This window comes from Nymphalis io, chromosome 23 (genome assembly GCF_905147045.1).
Source record: "Nymphalis io chromosome 23, ilAglIoxx1.1, whole genome shotgun sequence".
Taxonomy (NCBI): Eukaryota; Metazoa; Arthropoda; class Insecta; order Lepidoptera; family Nymphalidae; genus Nymphalis; species Nymphalis io.
Genome location: NC_065910.1, coordinates 6,297,406 through 6,313,093, shown reverse-complemented (window position 1 = coordinate 6,313,093; position 15,688 = coordinate 6,297,406). Strand labels below are relative to the sequence as shown.

The following is a 15,688-nucleotide window of genomic DNA, read 5'->3' as shown; positions in this document are numbered from 1 at the left end:
GAATGTTGACTAAGGTGTGACACTTGGATAGGTTAAATAAAGCTACGATTCATAATTATGCGATTATTAATAAGTGAACATCGAAGATTGAAAGATTTTTTGTAAACCTCTAGCGATGTGGTTTTTGTTACCATTTCATAAAATTCGTTTACACGCGATACCAGTCGAAGGAAATAATGCGATATAAATAATAAGTGCATAAGTTTTACGAACTACGTAACTAGCTGAAGCAAGGATAATAAAATATAAATAAAAGATAAATATTGCTTAACAAAACTACCGCTCAACTTACATTGTGAACTGTATTCCAAATTTTTTTGTTATACGGTATAAGAAATTTAAAAAAAACAATCAATTTAAAATATCATACAGTATCATAAATGCTTCTACAAAAAATGTTAAGACAATTTGTTCGTCAGACAAACACGACTAAATATTAGATATATTTAGATTACGGTCTGTGACTTAAATCGACCTTGGTTTTTTTGGCAATTTGTCTGTCACAATAATGCCAGGGGGACATCTGTTCTAATAGCTATTAAGGCAGTTAGGATTTGTATTATTTAATTCTTTCAACCAGTATGGCACGATGGCAACCCGAACAATTCATTTTGAATAAGATAAATATTATGTCAAAATTTATAAGTAACAGGCAGAGCCAGGCAAACGTTATTTGAGTCAGTTATCAAGAGACATCTCCGAAACTATAGTTTCGATTGACTTGAAATTTAGCATAGTTAACTTTCGTGACGTAGACGCTCTCTGAGAATTTTATGAAAATACTATTCAAAATAAATTTTTTATCAACATATATTTGGAACTCAATAAAATAATGGGTTACTTTGTATGCATTTTGCCCGTACGAAGTCGGGACCTAGTGTGTATATGGGTACCATTTGTCCAATTGGTTGAACGGTGTACGGATATAGAAGTTGATGAGCTGTGACATTGAGCGGCGAGCTACAGAAATGTTCATAAATACAAAAACTTTCTCCATGAAAAAATACATATTTGTACCGGTAATTGTAATAATTGTTATTTCACGGTCGGGGTTCAGATAACAATAAACATTTATATATATAAGATTTGTTAGTCAAGCCATAAAAACTAGCCTCTACAAAACCTAAAATGTGTTTAAGAATTCTCTAAATTAAATTATATTAATACTGCCTTGCAAAAGAGAATATTTCAATTTAATATATATTAACAGCAGAAAAGGAAGCATAGGTACGTACTATGGATGAATAGAATATTAAGTCTCCTAAAACACATGGCATATCTTGACAAGTCGAATTATAAAGATGATATAATCTCGAACGGACTTCGTGACCGCGTTTTCAAGTACCAAGGAACCATAAACTGATAGGATGTTCGAAGGACACCAATTAGTTTGATATAAAGGAAGTTTTTGTACATAGTATTGATAATTGAATGCGTGTATTGTAATCTTTAATAATCGTGACGAATTTCGTCAGAATAATTTCAATACGAGAAATATAGTTTTGTTATCCTAAAAGATTATTTTATTTTTGATTCGGAAAATTGAACATGAAAGTTAATATTAAATTTAACAATAAATATTATTATAAATGCATACGTTTAGTTGAGTAAGTAGTTCTGTAATCAACTTCCGTTTTAACAACGCCTTTAATTTGCAATGGCCGGCGAATTAGCGTTAAACAAATATATAAAATGGTGTATATATTGAATTTTCTTTTAGTCAATATAACTTAAGCCGAGATGGCCTAGTGGTAAGAACGCGTGAATCTTAACCGATGATCGTGGGTTCAAACCCGGGCAAGCACCACTGAATTTTCATGTGCTTAATTTGTGTTTATAATTCATCTCGTGCTTAACGGTGAAGGAAAACATCGTGAGGAAACCTGCATGTGTCTAATTTCATTGAAATTCTGTCACATGTGTATTCTACCAACCCGCATTGGAGCAGCGTGGTGGAATAAGCTCCAAACCTTCTCCTCAAAAGGGAGAGGAGGCCTTAGCCCAGCAGTGGGACATTAACAGGCTGTTACTGTTACTGTACAATATAACTTAATAGTTTTTTTGACCGCACAGAGGTGTTTCTTGTCCTTATATTAAATATCTGATAATAATCCATAAATCAGAAAGGAATTAATCTAATTCGATTTTTAAACTTTACGAATATGATATGCTAATCAACGTTCTATGTGAAAACGACTTATCTACGCACAGAAGAAATATCTATTAAAAAAAAAACGATAAAAAAAATAAAATATATTATTAACTACTTTTTTTTTCAACTTTTATTGCATAATATTTTATCCATTCATGAGAATTTTTTTATATAATTTATGATTATCGAAAGATTTTTATGAATTCATTAAAATACGAAATGTTTGTGGTTCGGCAAGTATTGTATATTGAAATGTTCGCCGGTTCTCAGCTGATCGGACGTTATTTTTTTTTCATCGTATTTTTTTCCAGCACCGGATTACCTTGCGAAATAACGACTTCTCACACTGTAAGGATATTTTATTCTTATGTTTTTTATTGTATTGACCATTGATAATTTGAAAATTGCTTTTTTATATTAATCTCGACTTGTTGATGTATATTTGAAATTAGTGCGAAACGAATGATCGAAAATGTCCATAATGTTAAATGTTGAAAGTACAACACAATAACTAAACAAAATTAAATTTGTTTTTTATTAAAATATTATATTTACGAAAATGAAAATCTGTTTTTAAAAGGATAGACATTAAATAATTGAAATCATATTATTTACTGTGCTGATTATGTAATAATATTGACATAAGAAGCTACTAACCTCAGTGGCGTTCACTCGTGTTTTTTTGAATCCTCTGAACCGATTTACAATGGAATCGATTAATTTTCATTTGATTTTTTTTTTAATTTATAAACAAACGTTTTTCAACTGATATTTCTATCGAATCGATTATTACCTTTACTTTGTTATATGGTTTTTACACGATTTAAATAAAAGAGAGAAATGAATGGGCTTGACAAAGTGATTGTTTAGTAGATTTTGTACACATCGTTGAAAATGATGTCGCGTTTTTAAACTTTTTAAATTTGTTGCACTAATAAAAAAATTAAGTCCACTATACACGTTATGGTACTTTCAGCACTCACGTTTTAAAACTTTAAGATCTATAAACATAATGGTTCAATGGCCTTTGTACGCGAATAATTGATTAATTAAAAAATATAAAACCGTCAATTACCTAAAATCTTTTTTGATCCATGACATCTTCTTTCACTTATGTCTTCAACTGTCTACTATGATTTTTCCTTCAATGATAGATAATCACGTAACATAAACGTCTAATATTATGATGCAACATGTTATATATTACATAACTGTACATTTTTCCAACCCGTATTGGAGCAGCGTGGTGGAATAAGCTCCAAACCTCCTCAAAACGGGAGTTGAAGCCTTAGCCCAGCAAGAGCAAGAGGAGGCCCTTAGCCCAGAAGTGGGACATTCACAGGCTGTTACTGTACATTTTTCTTGTTCAAAAATATGTTTAAATTTTATCGTATTGCACACCTCGAATGCAACACGGCTTGGTAGTCCTCTGTTATCGCCAGTAAATAGAAATCGCGATTCTAATAATAAAATATTTCAATAAGAAAGTTATATAGAAAGTTTAGTGTAATCAAAATTTTTCTATCTATGTTACAGGAGGATGAAAAAGTAATGGAGTTAGTAGCTAAGTACGGTCCTAAGAAATGGACACTAATCGCGAGACATCTTAAAGGCAGGATAGGGAAACAGTGCAGGTAATAATAATAATTTTGTAATTTACTATCTATATCACTTTTGTAAAAATGTAACCTGTCTTTCTTTGAGATTCATACAAAATTTGTCTGCTTCATACAAAACTTCGATCAGTCACTTACCCGTGAAATCCTAACAGGCAAACAGACAAAGCTACTTTCGCGTTTATAATATTAGTTTAGATATTTCAAAAATTAATGCAAAACATTTATATGATTATTACAGAGAACGCTGGCACAATCACCTCAACCCATCGATAAAAAAGACAGCTTGGACCGAACATGAGGACAGGATTATTTACCAAGCTCACAAACAACTTGGCAACCAATGGGCCAAGATAGCAAAGTTACTACCGGGCAGGTGAGTAGCGATATTTTTTATTATAAGTCTTTAATCAAGATGCTGTATATAATAAGTTTTAAATAAAAAAAAAAACTGTTGTCTGTTATAATGGATGTATTTTAGAGACAATTGTAAAATGTGCTGAAGCCATAGCTATTTATTTACAGATGATATATTATAATAAATTCTATATTTATTTCATGCAAAAATAATTATATAAAGTTCATTGTGCATATTTAGATTAATATATTATATTCAATTAACGCCATCTATTGTACCTTGATAGTACTATGACAAAAACAAAGCACGAGAATTTAACATTGCAAAGGAACTTAAAATTTTATACAATATAAAGATAATTCATATATTATTTAATTCTAGGACGGACAACGCAATAAAAAATCATTGGAATTCGACAATGCGACGCAAGTACGAGCCGGAATTGCTAGACAGCTTCGAGAACATTCGGAAGAAGCAACGCTTGAAGAGATACGATGTAAATGAAGACCGTAGAGAGAAAGTCACTGTCGCTTATAATGATGTTAGTTTGCTTGCATGTTTTTTTTGTTTTATAGCACGCTTTATTATTTATTACCTTCACTAATATGTATACGTATGTAAGTAACAAAGTCAGTTTTTAAATAAGATCTAGGAAGGAACTTTGCAATTATATCATTTGTATTGCTATGAAATAATTTTATATCATTAAACTACTCTGATTGCGGAGAGTGGAAAATTGGACTAAAATTGAAATTTTCGGTATATATTGTCTATTGATTTGCAAAAAATAGGAGAACCGGCAATAAAATTTGAAATTATAATATTTTTTGTTACCAAGAGATATTGGAAAAAGTATAGTATAAGTGTTTTCTCTTACACCCTAACTCTATCTTAACTTGGTTACCCTTAACCTTAATTTGAGTATTATTCCCTACATTGAAAAAATAATAATTTACAATAATTTAATGGATAATAAAAACGTAATTATAAAATGCACTAAAAATTAAGATATTACCAAAACTGTATGAAGTCAAAAAAAAGGCTAACGCGTCGAACACATCACTTACTCCTTTTCCGTAAAATTTGTCATCAAATCAATTGTTTCATAAAAAAGTAACAAAGTATATGCTATTATTCATTATTTTTCTGTTTTTGTTTTGCGCTTTGTGTGAATATCCAGTGTCTAATTATATATATGTATATATATATTTGTTAGGATCTATGTTAGCTTATGTAGTTTTGTATTAATTTTTTAATGTGTTACGTTTAATGTACTAAATGATTTTTTTATTAGATAACAATAAAAATTGTGCTGACGTTTTTTCATACAGATAAAAAAAGTATTTTTATATCTCTATAGTCGAGTCAAAATTTTTGGACTTATTCTATTTCCAAATTTAAATTAACATTTTACAATACAATATGTAAATGTAATCAATATGTAAAAACTGATAAACAAATAAATATTGTATTTATTTTTCCAGTCAAATTGGACGGATCCATTTAATGAGTCGACACAGAGCAACTCTTCCAATACGAGTCAACCTTCAAAGCAAGTGTTACACTTCAGACAGCTGTTGAAGGATCAGCTGAACAATCTTCAGCACCAGACACCAACGAGGAAATCTCCAGACAGAGGGGGTTTGGTCGCTGCAGATACAGTGGAAATTGTCGAATCACCTTTCAAGTGAGTATACATAACAACATTGAGCCAATCGTTGTTAGTTTTATTCTATGACACCGACTTTAATACCAGTTTTTTTTTTATTTGTCCCTTTGTTGAACAACATTCTCATCTCAGGTAATATTAATTTGTTACTCCGCATGGTTTCATCTGCGTTAAACGTTACTGCTCCGTTCATGGGTCGAAGCGTGATTTTAAATAGTAATTAATTTCAAAATCCACTTTTTGATAATTAGATTAGCGTGTTCAAACAAATCAATATTAATACAATTATTGAATCTATGGATCCTCTTTCTTTTATATTAGTTGGGCAGTTGTTTGTCATTATCCAAGAACATTTTTTGTCAGTAGTCTAAAATTTAAAACGAGTGAAACTACGCATTGTAACTTATATACTTAAACATTTCCCGAAACGCACTGAACCTTGTGTTAAAAAATTTATATTTTTGTAATCAATTAGTTTAGTAGTTTTTTCCCTTAGGCATTACCAATAAAAATCTCTTCATTTATTAATTTAAGTCTCACCCATTTTTTCTATATCAGATGTTTTAAATATTTTTTTTTACAGGTTTGTGAACATAGACACGCTACCGTTAAACTCTCCCATTAAGAACTTCCTCAGCCAAACGTCGACAGCTGATAGCAATGATCAAAATACAGGTAACTACTGCACATTCAAATGGTTTCAAAAAAATATTTTCATATTATAATGTATTGAGATATTAGTAAGAAATAACTGTATTATAAATATTATATATTAATCAGGCATTATTTGTTATGCATAATATAGCTGAGCTGTTAGTAAATCGTATGGAATATGTAAATGTAGTGTTTAAAATAGAGTCACAGGACTTCTCATTTCGTTCGAGGCCATCCTCGTTGGGCTATTGGCTAGATATTAGGCCGCCGATCCCGAGGTCCTGGGTTCAAACCCCAGGTCGGGCTGATAAAAAGATATTGCTTTTTCTATCGAAAAAACCCGGAGTCTTGAAGGTGGAAATGTGTTAAATTTTATTGCAAATCAAAAATAAAAACTTATTTTTTTCAGTTACATATGCTGTACAAGATTCAGCCAAAGAGATAGTGGTACCATCGGTGTATTCTCCTAAGAAATGCGACACGAACAGTCCGCCGCCTATATTGAGACGAGGAAAGATCAAGAAACAACAGACGCTTACACCCAACCCTAATGTGAGTCGGTATCAACTGGTATCAATAGTAATTTATTTTATTTTGTAATAATAAAAGAAAAAAAAAATGTTATTTTTTTTTCTTTTGCTGTCACTACTTTTTAATTGTCTTTTATCAACATATTTAATTCAGGACGAAAGTATTAAATAAAGTGTTGGATTTTTAATATTTTACATTCATAACTAATACAGACACTCATTTATCTGCCTTTTTCATTGGTTGGTAAGCAAATGAAACTGCAGACATAGAGAACTTGTATTCCACTCCTTATCCTTAGGACTTTGGTATTGAGAAAGTCAAAGACAGAAGAGCAGAGATGGCAAAGGGATTACAATAAATGAATTTTAACCAAAGATTGCCAATTCTGTCCTGGGCAAGCACCATGAAAATTTAATTCATTATTTAAGTGAAGGATAACAGTTTCTCCTCAAAACGGAGAGTAGGCCCCTTAGCTCAGCAGTAAGAAGAGGATAAGGTTTGGAGCTTATTCCACCACGTTGCTCCAATGCGGATTGGTGGAATACACATGTGGCAGAATTTCGATGAAATTAGACACATGCAGGTTTCTTCACGATGTTTTCCTTCACCGTAAAGCACGAGATGAATTATAATCACAAATTAAGCACATGAAAATTCAGTGGTGCTTGCCCGGGTTTGAACCCACGATCATCGGTTAAGATTCAAGCGTTCTAACCACTGGGCCATCTCGGCTTTCACATTTTAATCAACCATGAGTAATATGAAAAGCAGGACATTTGAATGAATTCTGAGAACTGCTGATATAAGGCATTATGTATACAATCGTTCTATATTTAACGCTAAAACATATATAAATCGTTGAACCGAAGATCTTCGATTAAGATTCACGCGTTCTTAACACTAGGCCATCTCGGTTTTATACATTATAAAAGTCCTTTAAATTGGTCGATGTGGCCGAAAGTCGACTATGACTCAAATTAATTTCAAGACAGAACTTCTATAATCATTATTTACTCTATATTTTCCAGTCATGGGCTGAAACAATATCGAAAGCTCTAGAAGGCGCGACTCCTATCAAAGCCTTACCGTTCAGTCCATCCCAGTTCCTGAACTCACCGGCCGGAATATCGTTTCCAGCGTTTGATTCTACACCATTGCGACAAGCTACCAATAAGGTAACAATATAAATAATATACTTATTTATATTTATGTTCATATAATATTATAAGTAAATAAATATTTAATAATTAAAAAAAATAACTAAGATTTCTTATTATTTCTACACTTAATTTTTAAAATGACTTAATTAAAAATTTGATGTGCATATATGTTTTATATTTTTTGTAATATTCATTTTTATCACATTATATTCAAAATACATGGTTGAAATTATTGATTTATATAATACATAGTAATATTTTTTCTATTCAATATTAAAATTTACTCAGTCACAATATTATAAGGTATGATTATCTTATAAAAACCATGTACATAATATGTTTACAGGAGTTGGGAGCTAGTCCGCTACTTCATACGCCTACACCTGTGAACATCACGCCTGGAGGCAGTCAGCTTAAAAGCAATACACCCAAGTAAGTCAACAATAAATACATATAAGTTCATATTTGTGGATTTTCATTCGAGATAAATAATAATTATATATATGGATATTTGGAACTTGTAGTAACTTTTAATTATTTTTGTAAAATGACAATTCAAAGTGCTTTAGGAGAAAGCAGTGGTATGAACGCTTGAATCTTAACCGATGATCGTGGGTTCAAACCCGGGCAAGCACCACTGAAGTTTTTCATGTGCTTAATTTTTGATTATAATTCATCTCGTGCTTTTCGGTGAAGGAAAACATCGCGAGGAAACCTGCATGTGTCTAATTTCACCGATATTCTTACACATGTGTATTCCACTAACATGCATTGGAGCAGCGTGGTGGAATAAGGTCCAAACCTTCTCCTCAATAAGGGAGAGGAGGCCTTAGCCCAGCAGTGGGACATTTACTGGCATTTACAGAAATAATTATGTTTAGATTTAGATTATTTTAGAATAATATAAGTCTATCTTTGAGTGACCCTATCTTAATATTACTTTCACTATTTACTTCTATCAAAGTGTACAGACTATGCAAACACATAAATATTTATATAAATTAATATTATTTTGCGTTCTTATAGCTTTATTAAATATAACATTCATTAATTTCCAGAACACCTACGCCATTTAAAATCGCGATGGCGGAAATAGGCAAGAAGTCAGGTCTCAAGTACGAGCCGTCTAGTCCCGGTTTGCTTGTGGAGGATATCACCGAGATGATTCAGAGAGAGGGGAACTCGGAAAGCACTGTTCAGTTGACCGATTCCATGTTATCTTCTACTGCGGATCAAGAGGCAAATGTACAGGTTAGTATTCTATATACAAATAGACAATGACAAAACAGTTAAATAATTTTTGTTTTTTGTTTTTCAACGATTTTTTTATTTTTATATGGTAAATATTGACAAGATTTAGTGTTGTCGATAAAAATAATTTGAAAATACGAGTAGAAAAAAAAATGTTTGAAACTCGATCAAATTTTTAATAATTATTATTGTCGATTTTCAACTACCGGCAAACTGTATAGTAAATCTATGATTCTCAAAAGTATTTTACTAGAAAAAAAAAAATAGTACATTGATGTTGCTTTGTATGACTATATATTTAGTGTATTCGTAAATATATCAAATATACTCATCTATACGTGTATTGATTCCGCAAACCAAATCTTTGTTTCTTATTTTAAACGTCGTTCAGTTAAGACGTATTATAAGCAGAGCTTGTGCTATGGAAACCAGTAAATACATACTTATATAGATAATTACACCAAGACTAAGGACAAACAGACAAGTTCATGCACACAAATGTCTGTCCTGGGTGGGAATCGAAGTCATATTAAATTGTTGTTCAATATTATACGGATTAGCGATGTGATAAACACAATCACAAATCACAAATCTTTACCAAATTAGTGATTTCTTCTAAACGGGCAATGTCAAATTAATAATTAGAAATCAGATATTACAACTCGGGAAAATATCAATTGTTTTGCCACCTAAGACATGATTAACTGCGAGATTCGGAGGAAGCCAATCGTGGGGCAAATTTGTATTGATGCCTGTACCGCCTCGATCCAGGTGAACGACTCCGGCATCGGCAGCGGGCGACGCGGCAAGGAGAACGTGCCGTCGCACAAGCGCGCACGGAAAGCGCTCGCGCACAGCTGGGGCGCCGCCACCAGCACGCCGCACGCACACCACGCGCCGCACGCACACCCGCTCGTGCCCGACGTGTCCTTCATCGTCGAGACGCCGGTACACACATACTTACATACATACATTTCATATATACATATACACACGTTACATGGCTATACCAAACGACCAATTGAGTAGGATTATAATGTAGATGTGTGCACTTTACTAAGCACGGGCAGTAAACATAAAATAAAACCATTTTAACAACTAAATTCCAAACTGCTACTGAGAATTTCTTGAATAAAAAACTCAATACATTTTTGTGACGCAATCCGGATTTCTAATCTCCAACCAAATTATAGTCCTGTTAACTATAATATTCTACTAATCATGAAAACCTTATAATTCAATATTTATTTGCTGAAAATATTGTATATTATGTTGGCAAATGACGAAAGAAGAAACTTGTTATATTTGTGACAGAGTATTATAAGTTTCCTGCAGTTTTCTTCGCAATGTTATATAAATAACTGTCTATTTCGTAATACCACTGAATTGATAGTAATGACATTTGACATAAAGTTAACCTGAAGCCCGAATAGCGATATAGGATTATAAATAACGGGAAATTACGAGATCTACAGAAAATAGATTTGACGTTAAATCTAAAATACTCTTACAATATTCTTCTGATAATTCATTTAAAAATTAAAAAAAAAAGTTATTCAACCTTTTTTTTTATTGTTCCAGAGTAAAACATTAGCCGGTGACAGTTCAGTTCTCTTCTCTCCACCTTCGATAGTAAAGCACTCCCTTTTAGAAGAGTCTACGAGTCTCCACAGCTTAATGAGTGCAGAGAACACTCCGGAACCAATGAAATACGAGGAAATCGACATTGAAACGGCTATCACAGAAAAAACTAAGGTACAACACAGGTCCTTAAACCATACTAATCCTTTACCTAACACCCTAGATCCGAACTTAATACTATACGATGATTACGAAAACTCGACACAAACGGACATGCAAACGAATCCTAATATATTTAGAAATATTACTAATATCGAATCGCCTAGAAGCTTTGCTAGATTAAACGCGGAGAGATTACGAACTATAACGTCATCGAATGAACTGGCATGTGATAATATTAATAATATGAACACAGCCAATACAAATAATTCTAACAACGGTTCGCTAATAGCACCAAAGGAAGTACTAGCGAACGTGCTAGCCGATCATATTTATAAAGTAACCAACCAGAAGCCGTCAACGTCACGTATAGATGAAATATTAACCAATAAAATGAATAAACCGAATGATTTCGAAAAGGAAAATCAATGGTGGCAAATAGACAAAGAAACGACGGACGATTTGTATAATGATTATTATATGTTCACTAATATGTAGTTTTTTTTTTATACGTAAATTGAAAGTATTATACGATACATTATATCTTAATAATGGTGGAAGTATTCGTTCTAGAATTTATGGCAATGATAATCTCTATGGCTTTATTTATGAAGTCTATGACTTATATGGTTTTATACTAAAGTATTATTTGATTACGTCAAAATAATATTGTTTTTTTTTTTTTATTATAACTTACTTTTATGAATATTTTTTGGAGATATATTGTTTGTATATACGGATTTATCGATAAAACTGTTAGTGATTAAAATTAAGACTTAATGTTAAAATATTATTTTTATGACATCGTAATATAAAATTTCAAATATGTGGACGTTATTGTTTTATAAATAATAATCGGACATCTATAATTAAATTACTGTATTTTGAATGGGAATGTAACTAATAAACTATACTAACTATTTACTTACAGCAAGACTAAACATTTAAGATTATATTTTTGATGAAAAATTGATTCCAATTTTAAAAGTTAAATATTTTGGACTCGAAATTGGCTCCAACTTTTTTATTATATAACATTAAGGAAAATAGAAATTCATATGAAAATTCCTTCAACGAAGACGGATATAAAAATTTAGTTTTGCTCGTGAATAATTAAATTGATATTTGATTTTGCAATATACAAAGAAAATAATAACAAAAAATGCGGTTAGTGCCAAGGTACTAACGAGATTTTATGTGTAAACACGTGAGCTTATGTATCGATATCACGATCACATTATCGTCATCACGCTCGAAATCTTATGTTAGCGTAATCTGACGCTCGAAATCTTATGTTAGCGTCATCTGACGCTCGAAATCTTATGTTAGCGTCATCTGACGCTCGAAATCTTATGTTAGCGTCATCTGACGCTCGAAATCTTATGTTAGCGTCATCTGACGCTCGAAATCTTATGTTAGCGTCATCTGACGCTCGAAATCTTATGTTAGCGTCATCTGACGCTCGAAATCTTATGTTAGCGTCATCTGACGCTCGAAATCTTATGTTAGCGTCATCTGACGCTCGAAATCTTACGCTCGAAATCTTACGCTTACTCGTCTGACGCTGGAAGTCTCAGTTGTACACAATAAATAATGAAACGGCGTTTCTTTATATCCAATGTATAAATGCTTGATAAGAATTTAACTTTAATATTAATATAGGTAAGTGCACCAAATTGAAGAGATTAGGGCGTAGGCTACCAAAGATGGAAATCTTCATCAAATGAATATTTGTTTCTGAATTCTAATATATAAATTAGTATTTAATTATGTTTTACGTTTAAATCTTATACCTCAAGTTTACCACGCACCAAATTGTTTTAGTGTTATTAGATTTATGTCAAGTATAGGTAATAGGTTAGGGATTGTGATGGATTTTTTTACGCGAAAGTATTACGTTGTATGTAATAAAACCGGTCAATAATCGTAACGGATGCAAATAATACTAACTATCCCTGTTAGGCGACCTATCCTATCCCTGTATTTATTTATTTTAAATGTCTATTATATAGTACTTTGCTTTGTAATTTTGCATATGATTTTTTTTTTTTTTGTCATTAATTTATCCGATTCTACGGCGAGGTCGTGTGTAATTTAATTACGAAACTATTTATTTTCTATCACATTTTTTTTTTGTTATAGTAATCGCAATTTTAATATAAATCGGCAGCTACTTAAGAGTACTTTATTTGAAATAAAGAAATGACATATTTTCACCTTTACCCCCTTTTCCCGCTCATTTTGTCACCTATCCCGACCTTCCCGTACAATATTGACAGGCCAGTGTTGAATCTACATTTTTTTTATATTTATTTTTAAAAACGTATTTATTTTCTTGTTGAATAATTGTTTATTCTTTTGTTAATAATTTTATGTTTTTTTTTTAAATTGTTTTTAATTTATTCTGTAGTTGTAGTTTTTGTATGGCAACATTTCTTTTATAAACAATGTGTTTTCTCTGTTTTGTAGTTTAGCTGTCAATATTGTTAATTCCATTCCACAGTCCAAATGAAATCCAATGTCATTTTTTATTTCAATAAATGTATTTATTAACTTATATGTTTGTTTATTTTTACCCATCGCTGCTTATGGTTTATTTTAGTAACGTTTATTTATAATTAAAAAGAAATGCGAGTTTTTTAGGCTACAACTTAGTTGTTTTTTATTAATTTATCAGAATAGTTTTTACCTTTGCTCACTTTTGAACTAATTGACCTTTTTTATCTACATCACTCTTAATAATTTGCACGAGTTCTAATATATATGTAAATATATTCTGTGAATGTGTATTTTAAAAAAAAAACCAGATTATTTGTTTGCGTTTATACTTTCATGTAACTCAGTGTCATTATTTCTAGATGATTTACCAAAACAAAATGTAATACTTTAATACACTATAATGTTTAAATATTGCTTCCTTAGCTTAATATAAATAGAATTTAAGTTGTATTTAGTAAGTCTTAACTTTTGATATTTAACAATGTTTTATCAGTCTTTATTTCAAATCTACACTATAAAATATTGAAAGGAAATCAACATGATTTAAATAGAACAAATAATTAATAAGTGACTAACATTCAAAATTAAAAATTCATTTTTTTATAGAATAGGAAGGCGGACGAGCATATGGGCCACCTGATGGTAAGTGGTCACCAACGCCCATAGACATTAGCATTGTAAGAAATGTTAACCATCGCTTACATCACCAATGCGCCACCAACCTTAAGAACTAAGATGTTATGTCCCTTATGCCTGTAATTACACTGGCTCACTCACCATTCAAACCGGAACACAATAAAACCAAGTACTTCTGTTTTGCAGTAGAATATCTGATGAGTGGGTGGTACCTACTCAGACGAGCTTGCAAAAAGCTCTACCACCATTCATGCAGTTTAAGAAGTCTAATATGCACAATTTGGTCTACTTTAGTTTGTTTGGTTACCCATTGCTTTGTGATCTCCGTGGTAACAATAAGATAATTTATGGACCAGACTTTCTTTATTTGTTATCTATTAATATTTGAAAATTAGTAATAGTGTATATATTAAACAAATAAGAATAACATATTTAACGTCTGATATATTGCTTGATTATTAAAAAACATATTTTAACAAATCTAAATGGAATTAAAAAAATATGATTGTAACTGTTTTTATAATGGTACCTCTGATGGTATTATATAATAGAATATAACAGAAAGTTTTACGATTTCATTGCCTAGAATATATTTGTTGGTTGGTTGGTTTGTTGACGTTCTGGCTATGGGCTCCCTACTCAAATGGACAAGTTAGCTAGGATAGTTTTCATAATTGGCAGTGTTATAAATAGTTAACATTGCTGTACCAATGTCCATGGTGGTGATCAATTAAAATCCGGATACTCTATACATAGCTCTTCCATCTTTTATTACAAACAAAAAAAATTATTAGGCACAAGAAAATCGTTATAGACCATTGTTACAAAATCATGAAAATATGTAAATGATACACATTTGATACAAAAACATTATCTAAATATAAATAAATATATGTACTTGTCTTATATACAATACTAAGTAGGGACTTTATATTATAGATTCGAAGGCTCTCGAGTGAACCGTTGGTTGTGAAGAAGTCAGCGGTGCGTTCTATCAAATTCGATCAAGATATACCGGAGGTTGCGAACGAGGAGAAACCTCTTATATTGGTTTGTATTATATTCATTATTAAAATTAGTAATAATTTATGGTATTTACAGTTTATAATTGACTCGTCGGTCAAGTGGCTTAATGTAAGGCCACGGACCCGGAGGTCCTGGGTTCAATTCCCAGGTCGGGCCAATAAAAAGTTATTGGGTTTTTCTGTCAGAAAATTCTCAGTAGCAGCCCGGAGTCTGGAAGTTGGAAGTGTTTTCACTCCCGTGCCTCGGAAAGCACGTAAAGCCGTTGATCCTGCGCCTGAACTCTTTCCGGTCGTGTCGGATTGCCGTCCCATCTGATTATGAGAGTTAGGGAATAGAGAGTGCACTTGTGCTTGCGCACACACTTGTGCACTATAATATCTCCTGCGCAGTTGGCTA

General features: G+C 31.7%; 1 protein-coding gene across 4 annotated transcripts in view; it reads left to right on the top strand.

Annotated features, from left to right (window-relative positions):
- Positions 1–15,688, top strand: part of LOC126777505 (myb protein) — a 173,497-nt gene that overhangs the window by 36,137 nt on the left and 121,672 nt on the right. For 2 of the 4 annotated variants that reach the window (XM_050500523.1, XM_050500524.1), the window contains 11 exons: positions 3,689–3,786; positions 4,010–4,144; positions 4,508–4,667; positions 5,611–5,813; positions 6,379–6,470; positions 6,859–7,001; positions 8,009–8,155; positions 8,487–8,572; positions 9,199–9,391; positions 10,163–10,339; positions 10,973–11,755. In XM_050500523.1, coding sequence (XP_050356480.1) covers positions 3,689–3,786; positions 4,010–4,144; positions 4,508–4,667; positions 5,611–5,813; positions 6,379–6,470; positions 6,859–7,001; positions 8,009–8,155; positions 8,487–8,572; positions 9,199–9,391; positions 10,163–10,339; positions 10,973–11,629 — 2,091 coding nt within the window. In that variant the 3' untranslated portion in view covers positions 11,630–11,755. Of the gene's footprint in view, positions 1–3,688; positions 3,787–4,009; positions 4,145–4,507; positions 4,668–5,610; positions 5,814–6,378; positions 6,471–6,858; positions 7,002–8,008; positions 8,156–8,486; positions 8,573–9,198; positions 9,392–10,162; positions 10,340–10,972; positions 11,759–15,205; positions 15,317–15,688 lie in introns of those variants that run through there. The other 2 variants (XM_050500526.1, XM_050500525.1) reach the window with 2 other exon arrangements.